Here is an 18,237-nt window from a genome sequence, read left to right on the forward strand (position 1 = left end):
ACAATGCAATTTGATTTTCATTTTCTTAGTACTTACCCTTAATTAGTGGTCCACGTAATCTTGTCAGACTTATGGTAATCGCTAATCACTTTAAATCAAAAAATTTAATATTGTTACTTTTATAATCCCTTAGCCTAGTATATAACATATACTCTTCTGTTGGGTCATTCCAATAAAAATTACTAATTGTTTCTATTTAAAAATAAATAAAAAAGTTAAAAGATTAATTAAACACATATTACACCCTAACTTTTTTATTAATTAAAACATTAATTCCTGAGCCCAAATAAATCCCCGAGTCCATTCTAACTTTGTAAACTTTAGATGAGACCTCTGATTTATTCACTTCCTGAACCCTATAATTGATTCGAGTGCTTCCTTCTTCCTCTTGACTAGTGGCTGGAAAACCCAGCTTAGTGATGCTCTCTTTTTCCTCTCGTTTAATGTTTACAAATTCTAACCTCTCCTCCGTTACAAATACAAATTAATAACGTGATAATCCATCATAATTTAAACAATGTTAGTTAACTCTCCCTTTCTCTCCAAATATAATTGATAGACGAGTGATCAAAACTAGCCACCTTCAGTTGCAACATACTCCTTATAGCCGTATTGTGAGTAGGTTTTGTCAAGGTTCTTCATACTATGATTTGTAAGGGCCAAGTATGAGAATGCCGTTGTGCTTGAGGAATCAGGCAGCTTCCTTTCCACTCTGCTCTCATGAATGGGCTTAGTTCCAGATGTATAACTCTTTGATTGCAGCCTATTGTGGAGCAAGAATGCAAGGAAACGACATTTACGAATTAGTCCATGTTTGGTTGGCCGTTTTTGGAGGTATGAAAGGGATTCAATTAATTGAATTCATTACTTGTTGTTTGGTTTGAGTAATAAGTTAATCATTATCCTTACTTAAGGGTAACCCAATCATTCAATTTGTTACTTTTCAAAATAGAGCAGAAACAAAAGAAAGAGAATTCCTTACTTAATTATTTATTTCCATTGTTAAATCAAACACTCAATAAAAAATAATGGTTATTGTTACCATTTCTTCCCTTTATTTGATTCTATTTCCTTTCTATTCCTCAACTTGAACCAAACGAGCAAATGAACCCTGTTCTGGTGCAATAAAATTACAAGGATGAACAAGATAATAGCATAGTGGTAAAGGAAGAAGCTCTCTCTCCTTTATGCAGATTGCTTGATATATCAATGATTTAGAAACGGATACATGTTCTGGTATTGCGTTAGCAATTCACTCAACAAATTGTCTGTATCGTGAATGCTACAAGCAGCAACCGTTTTAACATTACATAAATAGAATTAAAAACGATACATACTTACAACCAATGAATAATAGACGAATAAAATGGAAAGGGATTTCAGCAATTTATGGATGGATAAGGCCATGTCTTATTTTTCACAGGCTTCAGAATTTCTTCAATCTCTGATATGGCTTTCTCTCCTTCCCAAATGTTGCAACTTCTATTGCAGCTCTACATTTTCATCAACCTGACATAAACATCATGTTATTCACTATAGAGTGTTGTGAGATATCTTGGTCGGGTGCACGTTGAGGAAGTGTTGTAAAAATTCCCCACATAGGTCCCACTCAGGAGCTAAGCATTTAACCAATTATCCGATAAAGATACATGCCTTTTTAATTTAATACTTTCATAAGTCTCTCTAAAAAGTCTTTTAATATTGAGGCATCAAAGACATCCCAACTGTATCAATATGAAAAAGAAACAAAAGAATGAGCACTACAGTAAAAGTCAAGAGAACGAAGATTGGGATACTACTTTCTATTTAACCATTTGTCTAATAAAACTACAGGCCCGTCTAATCAGACTTGTATAGAATCTTCTAAAAATATATCGATAATGTGTCTAATGCAATTGTATAGGAAAATAGGTAGAACAACAATTTAAAGACAGTTACATGAGACTAGGCGTCAAGTCATTCGCGAAACAAAGAGAATTTAGAGGCCGCCGAAAATGGAGTAACATTTACCTGTGTGACTGAATTCATCCCAACCAAGATAGAAATATCTTTATTTGATAAGCTGTATTGCAAAGATAGTTTAGATATATTCTTTCCTTTCTCTTTACAATAAGCAGCAGCATCTTGACATGCAGCCTGAGAGGAAAATATTCAGAAGCTTAATTACAGAACCGGTGTAAGCAGCATTAGATAGATTGACTTGTAATTTAGAATCAGTGATTTTAACATATTAGTCAAAAAGAAGTTTATCCTTGCACATAAAGCCACACATGATTCAAGAGTACCTTTCTCTTTTTCGGGTGCAAAGTAGAAGCTTTTAGTTGGAAGTATGGTATGAGAATGAAAACAAATATTATCTACTAAAATCATAATTAATTTGGAAGCTCAAGAATTGCACGGAGCCTGAAGAAGACAGAATCACCTTGAGTTCCACGGAAGCCTTGCTCTTCAAATAAGGGATGAGATCCTCCAAAGTGGAGTCATTTACACCGTAGTGACAATATGATAGGATTACATCAACTGTTCCAGGTGGAACTCTATCCAGAACATAAGTGAATTTAGCCTTTCCTGCTTCCTTCAATTTAACAAGTGCAGGAATGGTCTCAGTCACAATCTGCACACAGAAAACCAACTCAAAACGTTTAAATCAACAGACAATGGGATCAGAAGATAACCTCACCTCGAACACCCATATTTAATTATAAAGAAAGAATAAGATTACACAGCTTCCAAGAGACATTTCTCAGTTGAAATTAGACATGTCATGCAATCAGATAAGAAACCTTATTTGACTAAGGACATAATTTATGCATCAGCAGGCTGTCATTGAGAAACAGCACATAATAGCAAGCCTCAGTTTTCGAGTTCCCTGTTCTATGCGATCCAAACAATATCACCTCAAGCAATTAATCTTCAAGCATACATAGATAAAAACAAAATGGAACTTGATCAAGTGAGCCAAATTCTATATCATGACATTGCAGGGTATCTACATAATCAAGCTGCAACCTCTCCAGGCTCTCATCAATGCTCCTCGTCACTCTTTCAGCACTAAAATCGAAACCTTCTTTGTACCTTCCACATTTTGTCGACACAATGTAACTCATTTCTAGCTACTCCCAAAGCCTTCAATGCTTTCCCAACATTTTATCAGATAATGTTCCTCCATAATACCTAAAAATCCAAATTTAATTCACCAAATTCAGGAAGATATTTGAACATCCGATTAGTACTCAAATTAAAATCAGCTACTGCATCCACAAATCTGAAATGTCAAGAAAACTAATTAACACAACAAACATAAATTAGTTAACAGTCAATTAAAGTAGCCACAAGAAATAAAAAGAAAAAGAAAAAGGAAACATAGAAGCAATCCAACTTCCTGAAGGAGAAGCGCAAGAGGCGGAAAAACAGAATTTTGAAGTGTCTCTTGCCATGAACTCTTCAAATGCACCAACACTTTCCTGCTTCATATCTTGAACTGTCAACTTGAACTCAGCTTAATGTGTTGCATATGCAGCCCTGATATCAAGCAAGGTTATCGACGGTACTCAAACACTAGCAAAAATTGAAGCTTGGAACATGGACCAACCTTTATTGACAAACTCCGACAAGAATCGAAGCTTCGCTTTTAATTTGGGGAAAGATCAGAAAAAAGGTTAACAACAAAGGCAATGTAAAATTAGGGATGAAAATGGCGCGACATTTGACATTCAATACGCTGATCAAAACAGCGCCATTCAAAATTCTTTCCAACAGGACGACTCGTAGATGCCAGCAGGTCCCATTTTTGCCACATATGAAAAATTCCCATATTGTCCTCACCGAAAATTGGACGGAGTTGCTACATTAGTTTAAATACTAAGTTGTGTATTTTATATGCCACACTTGAAAGTATGGTTGCCATATCAAATTCTACCTTCCTCATCTCTTTACTCTTATCAAGCAAATAATCCAAAAATGAAAAGGGGCAAAAAAATATAACTAGCCGACAATGACAAAACTACCACGCTTCACAGAAGATTTAAAAAAGGTACTACTAAGTCAGCATTTACAAATCTATGGGCCTACAAATAGCTATGATCATACAATTTACATGTAACTCATAAGTACATAACTATGATCACATAATCTGATTTTTTAGTAGCTAAATGCGGTATCATTTTGGGAGAGCTTTTAAGCAGGCTTTCTTCTTACCTGGTCCAAGCTTTAAAAGAGCTTTCGCAGGCAACTTGGACCGTTGATGCTGTTGCAGCAGCTGCCACCAGTGAGACTTCTTCACTGTCCTCTTCGGCCCATGCTCACTAGTCCGTTTCGACTGCTTTGAGTGTCGAACGTGCCTCACCAGACCTCCCATCAGCCCACGGAAATGGCTCTGCCGCCTTTTCTCACCAATCTTGGATTTTCCAACCTTTTCCACAGCCTTTGCTCCTCCATATGCCTCATCTTGTCTTTTAGGACTTATGGCTTTCCCTTTGTGCTTGTCAAAGGACGAGCTACAGCTCATATTTGTCTCATCATTAGTACGATCACCACGATTATGGTGGTGGTGGTGGTGGTGGTGGTGGTGATGGTGGTGGTGGTGGTGGTGGAAGACTACTGCCAGCCTATCTTTCAGCCTCTTCAGTATCCCAGATTGCTTTTTGAGGTTGATGCCATAAGCTTTCTCGACCCTGCTGAGGCCTGATTTCTTTGATGTGGAGTGCATGGGCCTCACATGACCTCGGATTGGTTGTTCATACGATGAATACTCCTCATTTCTACTGCTGCTACTGGCAGCTACTTCACGAGCTCCCTCTCCGCTAGATGAGGAGTAAACCTCTTCGTCGCTGTAGCTCCTATAACGGCTGTTGTGGCTCCCACTTCCATTAGACAGAGGGGTATCCCAACTTCCACTGCTTTTACTCCAAGTAACATACTGATGCTCTCTACCCCCATCTGTCACCGAATCATCTTCACTATTGCTATCAAGACTGCTTGTTTGCTGACTGCTCCAGCTGGAGTAGGAGTTAGTAGCTGTACCGTCTGATTCTAGATTCTGCAAAGAAGTCCTTCCTCCAGCTGTCTGGTGAATGTCCTTATCCCGTGCATCCGACTGGTTTTCATGGAAGCTTGAGCTTGCTAAAAGGTGAATCGCTTTCTTATTTATGAGAGGTGGGTGGTTTTTTGGATTCATGAAGCTGAATGATGGCTTGCTTTCTTCTTCCTCCACAACAGTCCGGCTTTGATAAGGACTCTCAATGTTAGAAGCAGAAGAAGTGGCTGGCCAACAGGGTGTAATATAGGATGTCTGATTTGGAATTAGTGCAACACCGCTAGGCATATAACTGTTGGGCAAATGTGGTTGGTTTCCCACTTCGGCTGTCGTTCTAGGCACTTGCTGCACTGGATAGACGATATCATCCATAACCCTTTGGCCTGAAATTTCACACAACAAATTTTTTCTGGTCATCAGATTTTCACCTAAGCTTGCACCAACGCTTGGAGCTGCATCGTATTCTGTCTGCACGGCTGACTCTGTTTCTGGAACACGATGCTGCTGCTGAGTAGAAGAAGTCGTCTCAAACAAGTGCAATCGATCTTCTCCCATACGCAATGCTGACATACATAATTCAATCTGCTGGATCGCTTTGGAAGCTTCTTGAGATAAGCAGTCAGGTTCCTCAGGTTTACTGATGGTTTCCATATTAGAATGACACATTTTTGAGATGTCAGTTGCCATTCTATCAGGTGAAATGTCTGCACCTCCAATTATGTTCAAGTCAGACGGTCTTTGCCTCCGCTTCTCACACTTTGAATCATCTGACATGTTTCTTGATAACCATACAATTTCCTTCTCACGAATCCCTACACTGTTCTGCCGATACTGATGATCAGCATATGTGTTTGAGTTCCGAGCCACTTCGTGAAAATGTGTCGCCCCTGTGGATCCAAGTTGTTTGACAGTGTTCCTTTGACAAATCCTGCAACGTTTCTGTCCAATTGAAGGCACTCTATGAATTGATTGTTCCATGGCACCTGCTTGACTCCATTCAGGAGTGAGTCTGCCATCAGAACTTTGATCACCTTCCACGGCTATTGACAATCTTGAACGTGTTGTAGGCCGTTCCTCGGAGGCTGCCTCATCTAGTTGCTGAAGCCGAGCAGGAGAAAGTGCCCCTGATGTTTCGGCTTGACCTGTAGCAATTGATCAGAAAACTACTTAGATATGTTAAAAGAGATAATCTGAACACGGATCTTGCATTGGACCTCAACAAAAGAGATATGTTTCGGCTTGAGGACTCTTTTAGTCGCCACATCCAAAAGATTCTTTAAGAAAATCCGAGTGTGCGCATCTAGCTGTCCGAATGACAAAAGATAGTCAGGCCACCATAGAAATTTTTCCTGAATGGAACTATTGATTGGTAGGGGTTGTAGTAAACCCAAATTATGAAAAAAGATGAAGGAAAAGAAAAAACAAGCGCAAACGTAAAAACCTAATGAACATGCTGTATGATGAGTACCCAATAGATATCCGTGGATGATAATATAAGGAAGATCACCAAATCGATTCAGTGACAGAAAAGATTTGAGAGTTCATTATGAACTGAAATTATGCCGAATTCAGATAAATGTGTAGTCTGTTTGCCACCAGAATTTTATTTGATATATGGCAAAATATTTGCATAGCAAGTCGGAAACAAATAAATAAACATGCAATGTAAAAACATAACAAGAAAATGAGCTCACTTGTTTCTGCAGTTAATGCATATAATCTAATCTACAACCATCGAGTAAAAGATGAGCCCTTGACAATGTGCAATGTCACAAATATGCTAGAGATTCTTACATCCACAGGCTCTCAGTCCACAAGTGAAACAACTTATTCATACAATTCTTCAGTTCAAATAGGTTAGATGTGTTCTTATGGTTCTCAATTCTCATAGAGAAAATTACTGGCGATTAACAATGTACGTACCATGTTGAGTTCGTTATAAGAACCTCTACATGATTATTATGACAAAGAAACTACATTAAATATTGATTCCTGGACAAAATAGAAAGGTCATATAGTAGAAGAAAGAATCTGAAAGCCACCGAAGATTCTTGTTTTTGATTTACTTGTTCGCAAGCAGCTACGTTTTCCAACCAGGTGCACAGAAACACTGTGAAAATAAGTGCAAAAAACTAAAACATTTGTAAAGCCTCGAAATAAGATTATTAACAGTTCCTGGCTTATTATTACCGGGAAAAAAAAAGAAATAGAAAAAAGAGTATCCTCAGTCAAAAAGATATAAAGATTGTAAACATATGTTTATCACATTTTCATTCCAAAACTGGTAATAATCTGAAATTAGAGATACCATGACCAGAATCACTTCAATAAGCAGAATAGCATACCGAATCAGAGCCGGAGTCCGAAGCTTCGTCTCCATCTTTTTTGAGAAGCCCGTAGAGTCTTTGAAGGGCATGAAGATCTGATTGGATGTCCTTCCCATCCATTACCTTCTAAAAACTTGGCAGAATATCACCACGCACAACACTAACAAATGAGGAAAAACGAACACTTAATACAGCATATGATATTTATGTGGCAGTTGCCAGCATCTCGAAAGTGAAGAGAGGCAAATCCCCAGTGTTAACCTTCTCTGTTTCATCAGTAAACACTATAGGAGTTGAACTTTTTTTGTTAACCTTAATCCTCAATAACGATTAAAGAATGAAACTCAATCATCTATATATATATGTTATGCTACATACCTTATGTGAGCACCTTATGTGAGTACCACTCACGTTTAGCCCTCGTTAGCATTATCTTTTTTGTTTTAGACATTTATTTTTATTCTAATACTTCATAAATTGTTATTAGCATCATTAATTTTGTAAATAACATAAAAATCAAGTCCGATTTGTTCATATTCCCTTTAACTTCAAATAATTAATAAAAAAGATAAATTAGACTTTGATTTTTATGTTATTTACAAAATTAATGATCCTAATAACAATTTATGAAGTATTAGAATAAAAAAAATATCTAAAACAAAAAAAATAATGCTAACGAGGGCTAAACGTGAGTGGTGCTCACATAAGGTGCTCACATAAGGTATGTAGTATAACATTCCTCTCTATATCTATATCTATATATATATATATCTATCTATATCTATATATATATAAAAGCTCAATACATGTACACCAATCCATTTTCCCGCCAAAACACACCCATCTTTTAACCAATGTGTAATCTGAAAGTTGGCTAAATTTTGGTTGATACCCATTGTTAGCATTATCCAATAATTAAAGCAATGAACATCACAACTTTGGCTCCAAGAAAAATAAAGCAAGACTCGAATTTGTTGCCAAATATCACGTCATTTATACAGATTCTACAGCAATATATATATATAACTCTTCTCAACCTGAAGCTTCTGACACATAATAAGAAAATATATAAAAGCTCAATACATGTACACCAATCCATTTTCCCGCCAAAACACACCCATCTTTTAACCAATGTGTAATCTGAAAGTTGGCTAAATTTTGGTTGATACCCATTGTTAGCATTATCCAATAATTAAAGCAATGAACATCACAACTTTGGCTCCAAGAAAAATAAAGCAAGACTCGAATTTGTTGCCAAATATCACGTCATTTATACAGATTCTACAGCAATATATATATATATAACTCTTCTCAACCTGAAGCTTCTGACACATAATAAGAAAATTAAGTTAATGTTTACGATAAATAATTTAAATGGTGGTGGGTCTAAAATAACTAGTTTTACATTGAAGAATTTCCAAAATCATAATTTCTTCTAATGCCCGATTAGTTTCAAAGATCTAAAAAATGTTCGACTGAATCGGTGGTTTCTTCGGTAAGGCGAGAAACAAAAAATCAAAAATCAAACTTCTAAAACACCCAAATAGCCTACCATCTTACCTTTTGTTGGAAACGGCTGCTGCTGAGGAGTCGCCGGACGATGGCACCGAGGCCAAAGGAGGCGGGGAGCGGGAAAGAATAGGTGAGGGCGGCGCTGCGCAGTCGCACTGCAGCTGTCAATCGAAGGGGACGGGGAGGGGCGGGGCGAGCCGGCGAGGGCTGGGCGGCGCACTGCTGCTGTGCTGCCTGCTTGGCGCTTGCAAATTGCAGCGCTTGACGGAGATGTCCGAAGCGGTGAGGCCGTGGCCACGGGCAACCGGAGGAGGTGGGGGAGGCGGCGACCGGCGGCTGCAGAGAGAGACCGAGAGAGAGAGAGCGACCGAACGGTGGTGAGAAGAGAAATCAGAAACCTATTTAATTTCTAATTTTCCCGCGTTTCAATTTTTTTTTTCTAATTTTCTCGTTTCAAAATATGGAGACATGAAAACCAATCTTGAAGTGAGAAGATTTGGTACCTAAGCAAGATATTAAAAAAAAAAAACAAAAAAAAAAAACAAAAAAATCAGAGAGTTTGTGCACCTAACTCCAAATGACCATCTTGTATTGCACCTCATTGCTGCAAAAAATGGATCAATTAAGAACGTTACAAGAAGAGTCAATCTTTGAACAATGGTAAGGGAAATATAATTCTTTCATATATTTCATACATTTAGAAAAGTTACTAAAAAGATTTTATCTTGATCTCATTTAAGATGCTGGACCTTCGCAAAAGTCATCTTCAGTTTCCATCAGTAAGATAACTTATTACTCTATCTTTGTAGATTATTTCTAATTAGAAGACACATTAATCATATAACTTGCAGAAACTGAGTTCGAGGCTGCTCCTCAATTTGAATTCACATACACAAATTCTCAATGTTGGAGATTGGTAACACAAACTATTTACATGTCAATATACCAAATTTTGACTACAAAAATTATATACTAACATAAATAACATAACAAACAGGCATTATGCAAGAATTTTGTTGTTGAATTATCTCTTCAGGGTAAACAAAACATCACAGTTCAATATGAAGGTAACAAAAAGAACTGAAACGTCAAATTGCTGAAGAGACGTCCAAAGCTACATTTACGAATTGGCTGGTGCATGGTCAGATTTTGGTCGCACCATCCCATTGATGAACAGTGTTCACTACAACGTCTTCTTCGATCGCGCAAAAGATGCTCTCATTGTACAGAAACAAAATTATCTAATGTAAGAAATTAATGTAATATAAAATTATGTTATTGAAATATAGATTGCTAATAACTGCACTTCAAACTTCTGCAGTAATTGAAGAACCCACCCTATCGACTTTCAAGACCAACACCTCTAAAGTGTTGATGTCTTTTGTTTCTTTTGGTAAGTAGTTTGCTTTTGAAAAAGAGATAAAAAGCTCTTTGCTACTATGAACAAACAAAAAAACTCTACTTCAGAATTGTAGTAAATATGTCTTCTCTAATTATTTTCTTTTGTATTAAATATGTATTCATGAACTTTAGCATCATCACGTTTCCTAAATATCTTAAGTTATTTATAACTTATATATTCTAAATATTATGAATATATATTAATTATAATGAGATATATAATGTCATACATAGCCTACTAACACACACACACATATATATATATATATGGTGTGGTTCTAGAGAGAACTAGATTATTTATGAGAACGTGAAAACCATCAAATCTAATGCATTCACTATAAAAATTAATGCATTCGCTGTTAAAATTAATGCACTCAAAAAAATAAAAAAAAAATTGCTCCCTTCAGGATTCGAACCCAGGATCTGCATTTATCCAACAAGATGATACATCCACCGTAGATCTTGATAATCGAATGGCTGAAAATGGTTCTCCGTTCTTTTTTTATTTATGGTTCTTTCTTGAACCTCTCCCTATATATATATATATATATATATATATATATATGTATATATAGGGTGTGGTTCTAGAGAGAACTACATTATTTGTGAGAACGGGAGAACCATCAAATCTAATGCATCCACTGTAAAAATTAATGCATTCGCTGTTAAAATTAATGCACTAAAAAATTAAAAAAAATGCTCCCTTCAGGATTCGAACTCAGGATCTGCATTCATCCAACAAGATGATGCATCCACCGTAGATCTTGATGATCGAATGGCTGAAAATGGTTCTCCGATCTTCTTTTATTTATGGTTCTTTCCTGAACCTCTCCCTATATATATATATATTAGTTATGCATATGGGCCACAATAAAGAAATTTATATCTAAATATAGGCCACAATAAAATAAGAGACACAACAAAAAAAAACGAATTGGACTCAGCCAATAATATATCCATTTGCTTTATTGGACTGTTGAATAAATATGGGACTATGCAATACATAAATCTATTTGGATAATTCTTCAATTAAATTACCAAAACAATTTCATTATACATGCATATAATAAAACTCAAACCCAAGATTAAAATTATGTTCTTAAGTTTCATTATACAATTTTTTAATCAGAATATATTTTATTGGGTTAAGTACCAAATACCCCCCCCCAAACGTTGGGGCCCCTATCGCGTATAGGACCCTATAATCAGGGTAAGCGCTGTTTACTACCTCAACGTGGCTAAACCTAAGAAAATCCCCCCTGCGTTTTAACACCGTTAAGTCACTGTTAATTTTTTTTTTTTAATTTTCAATCCCATGGACTCGATCTTTACCGGCAAATGCTTCCAGAATTGCTTGATTTGCAGTGAAATGTGCTAATTTGAGATAGGGGCAGGTCTCGTAGAAGTGCATTTGCAACAAATCGGTGAAGGCAGAGTCGAGCTGATTTATGGGATACAATTTGTAAATTCTCCTGGCCAGGGCTTCAGCGAAATAGGTAGCCACTTTTCGCATCGCCCCTGGCTGCGATACAGCTAAAAATCCGATATTTTTCACAAGAGCTTCAGCTAATTTGAAATTCTCTTGATGTACGGCCTCCGCGCAGGCCATCAAGGAATGAACCAGTCTGATGCCGTTCTCCTGCGAGTCAACCAGGACAACCGACTCGGTCGGCGGCGAAAGTTTCAATTTCTTGGGCAGCGGCTGCGTCTGATGTGGGGGTTTGGTCCTAGGGTAGACTGCTTGTCCCGGGATGGCGGTGAGATCAGAGTCGACCACCATTTGGTTGACGCTGGAGTTATCTATGGTGGAGGAATCGAAGAAATGATCGAAATCGGGCATGGGATTGAAAATTTAAAAAAAAATTAACGGTGACTTAACGGTGTTAAAACGCAGGGGGGGGGGGGATTTGCTTAGGTTTAGCCACGTTGAGGTAGTAAACAGCGCCTGCCCTGACTATAGGGTCCTATACGCGATAGGGGCCCCAACGTTGGGGGGGTATTTGGTACTTAACCCTATTTTATTTAGTCAATGTCATAATAAATTACCAACTACTTCCAACAAAAATTAATCATACATTTTTTACACTTAAGACTCCACTCCCATCCATCTTTACAACTAACCACATTCATTTTCTTGATTTTTACGGTTCAATAAAAAAACGGAACAAATTAGAAGCCATTTATTAAGACTACCAGCAAATTAGAAGATGAAAAGACTCCTCACTATTCATACCAAAAGAAAGAACCAATACAATTCTTGAACTCCTTCTTCACAATTCTCGAACTGAACATTCACACAAAGTTTCTCAACCATTTGCAACGTCGTCGCCGAATATCAACTGAGGTTTCGAAGATTTGAACGATAAGTAATTCTGATTCCCTACACCAACAAATAGATTAATGTGTTAATTCTTATACAATTTGTGTTTTGCAAGAAATATTTGTGGATATATTTGTGGAAGAAACATTTTTAGAACTTTGGTTTTCTAATTGAAAAACCTAACTTGTAAATGATATAACTTCAATTATTGTGGAATAGTTTCAATACTTAATTTCTCAGTACATATCAATTATTTTTTGCCGGGTTTTGTTACTCGTGTAGACTGCATTTCAGTTTATGTTGTGGATCATTGACATATATCATATATTTGTATTATGTTTGTTGTTCTTATAAATGTTGCTTTTCTCATAAATGATCTAAGAATGTGTTGTTTGGTATCTAAGAATGAAATTTACAATTACTTTGACCAACGACTATGATTCAAAGTACAAAGTTCAATACTTAGTACGCTTTATCCTTAATTAATGTTTTGCTCAATGTTCTACTTTTTGAAAGATGCGAATGCAATGAACTAATTATTTCCACATTTATGTAGTTGATTCCACAACCATTCCATAAAGAATATGAGGCATACTTCAGCCCCTCGATGAAATTGAGATTGCAAACAAACCTAATCATAAATATCACATTGGATAAAATACATTTTGGGAACATGAGCATGCCCATTTGGGCATTCACAACTGGGGTCCAAGAGTTGATTAACGAATTTAAGCTTCAGAGCACGGATCGGCTCACGTTTACTCTTGATTTGGCACATCAAATCTTTGATGTAACGATGTTTGACAACAAATGAAAGCCAAAATTGTTCAACAAGGATGCAAGCCTCGAAAGCCTTCATCTAAGCATTGATGCATCTCTTGAATCAACACCAGAAACAACTGACACATCACTCACATGAGTTGCACTCGAAAGCCTTGCCCGAAGCACTTATGCATATCTTCAACCACAACCAGAAGCAACTGATACAGCATACAACACTCCCGCTAACTGCTCCACTACCTAAAATTCCAGAATTTACGTTCACTTATAAATCCAGCTTATACTACAAAGTGGTCAATTTAAATCACATAATTGTTTACCATTTGTTTTTCTATATACTTCATCTAATTTGCATATTAAATATTGCAGACAGTGTGAAGGCCTTTCTATTATGCTTACTTGAGATGACAAAAGTAGGTGCAACTTCGGATTGAAGGTGCGAAAATAATGTGGCTAGTGCGACTTGTCGTAAGGCTTCCATCCAGCCTGATAATCGAATTAACAAAATGATGGAAAGAGTTTAAACTTGCAAACGCTTTACGAAACAACCTGAAGTATGAAGGTATCTTTGATGCACTGAACACAACCATTGTGTTTAAACACTATGATGATAACAGGTATAATTGCATTATCTAAATATAAATTTCTATGCCTTCGTATGAATACACTGTGAAGTAATATAAAATTCTTTGACAGAGCTTGATATGGAAGTGTTGCATTGTTGCTCTGGGAATCAAGTTAAGCTTCTTTTGTATGTAATCTGAAACAATGATACCTACTATGCTTTTGTACCACTATATAGTCTCTTTTGTCAGCAACCAATATATTTGGTTTGGTATCCATCTCCTCAAACTAACCTTTTCAAAACTAATGTATTTTGATAGTAAGATCTAATATTCTACTAACTAATGCATGCAAATTCTATAACTGGTATAAACTATTATAATATGTACTGCCTTTATACTATGGGTTATTTAATACTTTGTTGGGTTTGGATTTTGAATTTATACTCTGTTGGTTTGGATTTTGGTGCCTCTGTTCGTGTTTTTATACTCTGTAGTACTTTCATAATCTGTACTACCTTCTTACATACTTGCTTTATGTTTATTTAACCTTTCTTAAAAATTTAAGTTGTGTCGTGTGCAACATAGCTTCATCAAAACTGTAGAGTATGATGCATTAAGGCCTTTGAAAATTGTGCTTCTTACTTCTTATTTGAAAATATCATGACATATATTTTCATCATATACACTAACTTTTTAGTTATATCATTATTTACTTAATCTTATGATGATAGAATAGTGAAAATAATTTACCTACAAAGCTAAGAGGTAATTTCATGTAATTGGTAGAATGCTTGTAATATTTCATGTAATTGGTAAGTATAGGAACAATTAACAGACTCAATAGTACCACATATCCATGCTTCTTCATTCTACATAATTTTAGCATCAAATGAGTAAGAGGGTCTTGGATAACCCACTTGACAAGGCAGAGTCGGCCAGCCATAGATAAGTGAAGACCTTTCCATCTCAAGAACTTACTAATAATGCGGTCGTGAATAGCTCGAAGATGGAGGAGCGAACTCTGCCCCGAAATATGGGAACTCCCAAATAAGTGAAAGGAAGATCACCATTAGAGAAGTTGACAATCCTCGAAATCTCCCTGCACAGTCCCACAGACACTTTGTCATCGAAGAAAATTTGAGATTTATCCGAGCTGAAATGTTGCCACGAGATAGACCCATAATAATCCAGAATGTTATACAACGTCTGAGCGTTACGAGTCGTGGCTTTGCAGAACACCAGAATGTCATCAGCATACAAAAGGTGGGTGGGAAACTGATGTGCACGAGAAAACCTCATAGGCGTGAGATGCCTAGAAACGACGCGATTAGTAAACAGAGCACTTAACACATCTTCCGCAATCCCGAAGAGAATAGGATAGAGGGGATCCCCCTGCCGGACACCACGAGTACAAGCAAAATAACCGCAGTTGGTCCCGTTATACAAAATCGACAACCTAGAAGATCGCAAGGTAACATCAATCCTGCCAATGAATCTATCATCATAACCGCACACTCTCAAAACAGTCAACAAAAAATCCCAGCAAAACGTATCAAAAGCTTTCGTGATATCAATCTTACAAGCCATGTTCAAGCCTCTATCCGCCCGCCGCATACAGTTAACCCCTTCATACCCCAACATGATACAGTCATGCATCGAACGACCCCGAATGAACCAAATTGGTTAAGAGAAATGTGATCCACATCCACAACACTGAGCCTAGTAGCAAGGATTTTCGAAATAATAAAAACGAAATTTGAAAGGATAATCGGTCGAAGATCCACCACCGAGGTAACCACTTTTTTCTTAGGAATAAGAACCAATTAAGTTATTAGCATTACAACCATTCAGGAGATAGGTCTTCATGAAAAAAGTAAGGATAACATAGAAAATGTCATGATGAATGATGCTCCAACAATAGTGGAAAATATCCCAGATAAACTGTCAGGTCCCGGGGAACTATGTGGGTCCATGTGAAAAATAGCTACTGAGATCTCCTCGACATCCGGAATCTGAGAAAGCATGGCATGGTGATGATCCAGAACGACATGATCAATCATCGCCTCAACCGCTGCAATATCAATCGGGTTGCTCCTGCTATCAGTGAAGAGATTAAAGAAAAAATCCACGATATGCGACTTACTCAACTCAAAACACCTAATGAATTGACTCGCAATCGTACGAGGTCAATTGCAGTGGAATAAGCTAACCCAAGTCGTACTCTCAATGAAGGCTAAGCAAGGCGTTCACTCGTGTTGCACACAGATGACAAGAAAATAAACCTAAACACTAAACACTCTAATCAATTATTGGATCTGACTCTCGCTCTCTCATTAACTAGCGCAAAATTGAAATAAAACATGTAAAATTATCTAGGCAAAAATCAAATGTAAATAGGCAAAATAATGAAGTAGCATGTAATTCTACGCTAGGGTTTTTAAATAAGAGCATCAATCCAATAACATAAACCAACAAAATAAACATCAATTATCTAGACAACAATCTAAATCATAAATAAGAATTAATCTAAAGAGCATACGGAAAGAATAACAGATACTGTAATGAAATCATAAATCAAGAATTTTATCTAGACAATAAATAGTGACTTACAATAAATGACAATAACTGAACATGAATATCTAACTACTGAATTACTCTAGGCGCAATGATGAAATATCATAGCGAATAAAACCTAACTAGGAAAATAGTGTCTGCAACAATGACTACAACTGCTTCTGGGAAAGTGTTAAGGAAATGATAAGTCAGCCTTTTATATTGTAAAGTACGTTTTTTCTCTTTAATGTTGAAATAGGACACGTGGCGCACATTGACTGGAGTATAAGCAGAGCACTGGGTGATAAAGGCATGGCCGCTGGAAACGGGGCGCGAGCGCAGAGTGTTGCACGGAAGAAGTGCGGGGGAAAAGGAGCGCCCGCTAGGCGCTTGGCAAGGTGAGCTCGAGTACGGAGGCAAAGCAACGCCCGCTGGTGGCTAAAGCAGCGCGGCCGCTGGTTGAAGGAAACGGCCGCTGAATGAAAAACGCGCTCGGGTGGCTCACCGCTGGGTTAGGCGCTGGAGCACTCGGTCGCTGAAAATCTGGCACGGGCGCTGGGTAGCGAGGAGATGCTCACTCGGGCACTGGGATTGGCAAGCTCGATCGCTGGAAAATGGTTCGGCCGAGAGGAAATGGAGCGCCCGTTGGGCACTTAGCGCGGCGCGGAGAGCAGCAGCTCGGCCGCTGCTTTGGTGGAACTCGCACGCTGGAAAGGTGGAAAGAGCTCGAGCACTAGGTGTGTTTGGCATAGAGGGAGCGAGAGTTGGGATGCTTGGCGCGGTCGCTGGGAAAGAAGCTTGGCAGCTGGAGGAGAGGCCTCGGTCGCGAAAAAGAATAGTGCGGGTGCTGGAATGCGGCGCGTTTGCGCAAGGAGCTGCGGTCCCTCCCGCGGCCGCTAGTGTGACTGCGGGTGTCCTGGGAGCAATGCGCGGGTCTCACTCATTATAATATCTTAATTAAATAGATCACAAAAACACTGGATAAATTTACTATAGTATCCCTATTGTCACAATTCAAAATTTTAATAAAATAGATTGCACAATATAGATATGTATATTACTTTCTCTTTTTCTCTCTTATCTATGCAGTTAAATTCAGCGTCAAAACAGATATGTCGATGATGAATTTCTAACCAAAATTGAGATTTTTGTTCTCCGTGTATAATAGAGAATGTGTATAAAAAAGAATAATATTATTTTTAAATTCACAACAAACATCGAATGATGCTTTGTTCACGACATATAAGCTAAGACGCATGTGAGTCCAGCAGTAATTGAGATGGCATGAGCAAATGTCGAAGTTGTGAGGAAAAAAATGAGAATACTGAAGAGGGATCGGAGAAGACGATTTTGTGTTGCTTTCGTATCTTGCAGCGATGAGTGAAGGAGAGTATTTTAGTTATATAAATATACTCTCTCTGTCTCACAAAAACATGAACATTTGTAAGTGACACGGATTTGAAGAAATACTAGATAAAAGTGTATTGTGAGTGGAAAATGGGCCTCACTTTATGAAAAGTAGAGATAAAAAGTAAAGGGATTGTGGTGGGGAAGTGTGCAAAAATAAAAAAGTTCATGAATCTGTGAGACGACCCAAAATGGTAAAAAAATTATATTTTTGTGAGACGGAGGAAGTATCTTTTTGTGTAAGTTATTTTATTATGAATTTATATAGAGGGTTATAGGAATAAAAAAAGTATATCAATTATTTTTTTATAATTATTTTAATAAAATAACTATAGT

General features: G+C 37.3%; 3 protein-coding genes across 3 annotated transcripts; all 3 read right to left on the reverse strand.

Moving 5' to 3' along the window:
* Positions 1-1,162: 1,162 nt before the first annotated feature.
* LOC130994038 (uncharacterized) lies at positions 1,163-7,617 on the reverse strand. Its single transcript, XM_057919076.1, has 6 exons — positions 7,381-7,617; positions 6,234-6,339; positions 3,593-6,177; positions 2,423-3,522; positions 2,011-2,136; positions 1,163-1,509 (listed from the first exon to the last, which is right to left on the reverse strand). The coding sequence occupies exons 1-3, from the start codon at positions 7,480-7,482 to the stop codon at positions 4,160-4,162; spliced, it is 2,226 nt and encodes a 741-aa protein (XP_057775059.1). The 5' UTR covers positions 7,483-7,617; the 3' UTR covers positions 1,163-1,509; positions 2,011-2,136; positions 2,423-3,522; positions 3,593-4,159.
* LOC130994036 (L-galactose dehydrogenase-like) lies at positions 1,483-3,107 on the reverse strand. Its single transcript, XM_057919075.1, has 4 exons — positions 2,994-3,107; positions 2,423-2,614; positions 2,011-2,136; positions 1,483-1,509 (listed from the first exon to the last, which is right to left on the reverse strand). Exons 1-4 carry the CDS (start codon positions 3,105-3,107, stop codon positions 1,483-1,485), a joined length of 459 nt encoding a protein of 152 aa, XP_057775058.1.
* A 3,958-nt stretch (positions 7,618-11,575) lies between the features above and the next one.
* Positions 11,576-12,115, reverse strand: LOC130994039 (DELLA protein GAI1-like). The gene has a single exon (XM_057919077.1). It carries the CDS (start codon positions 12,113-12,115, stop codon positions 11,576-11,578), a length of 540 nt encoding a protein of 179 aa, XP_057775060.1.
* Between the last annotated feature and the right edge of the window lie 6,122 nt (positions 12,116-18,237).

This window comes from Salvia miltiorrhiza, chromosome 7, assembly GCF_028751815.1.
Source record: "Salvia miltiorrhiza cultivar Shanhuang (shh) chromosome 7, IMPLAD_Smil_shh, whole genome shotgun sequence".
Lineage (NCBI taxonomy): Eukaryota > Viridiplantae > Streptophyta > Magnoliopsida > Lamiales > Lamiaceae > Salvia > Salvia miltiorrhiza.

Excerpts from the sequence above, each read along its gene's own strand:
- LOC130994036 (XM_057919075.1), bottom strand. The coding sequence starts at position 3,107 with ATGAGTTACATTGTGTCGACAAAATGTGGAAGGTACAAAGAAGGTTTC. Across the intron at positions 2,137-2,422 it reads AGGCTTCCGTGGAACTCAAG|GCTGCATGTCAAGATGCTGC; the intron begins GTGATTCTGTCT and ends TTTTCCTCTCAG. Across the intron at positions 1,510-2,010 it reads GGATGAATTCAGTCACACAG|GTTGATGAAAATGTAGAGCT; the intron begins GTAAATGTTACT and ends TGTTTATGTCAG.
- LOC130994039 (XM_057919077.1), bottom strand. The coding sequence starts at position 12,115 with ATGCCCGATTTCGATCATTTCTTCGATTCCTCCACCATAGATAACTCC.
- LOC130994038 (XM_057919076.1), bottom strand. The coding sequence starts at position 7,482 with ATGGATGGGAAGGACATCCAATCAGATCTTCATGCCCTTCAAAGACTC. Across the intron at positions 6,340-7,380 it reads CGGACTCCGGCTCTGATTCG|CTAGATGCGCACACTCGGAT; the intron begins GTATGCTATTCT and ends TCATTCGGACAG. Across the intron at positions 6,178-6,233 it reads TGAGGTCCAATGCAAGATCC|GTCAAGCCGAAACATCAGGG; the intron begins GTGTTCAGATTA and ends CAATTGCTACAG.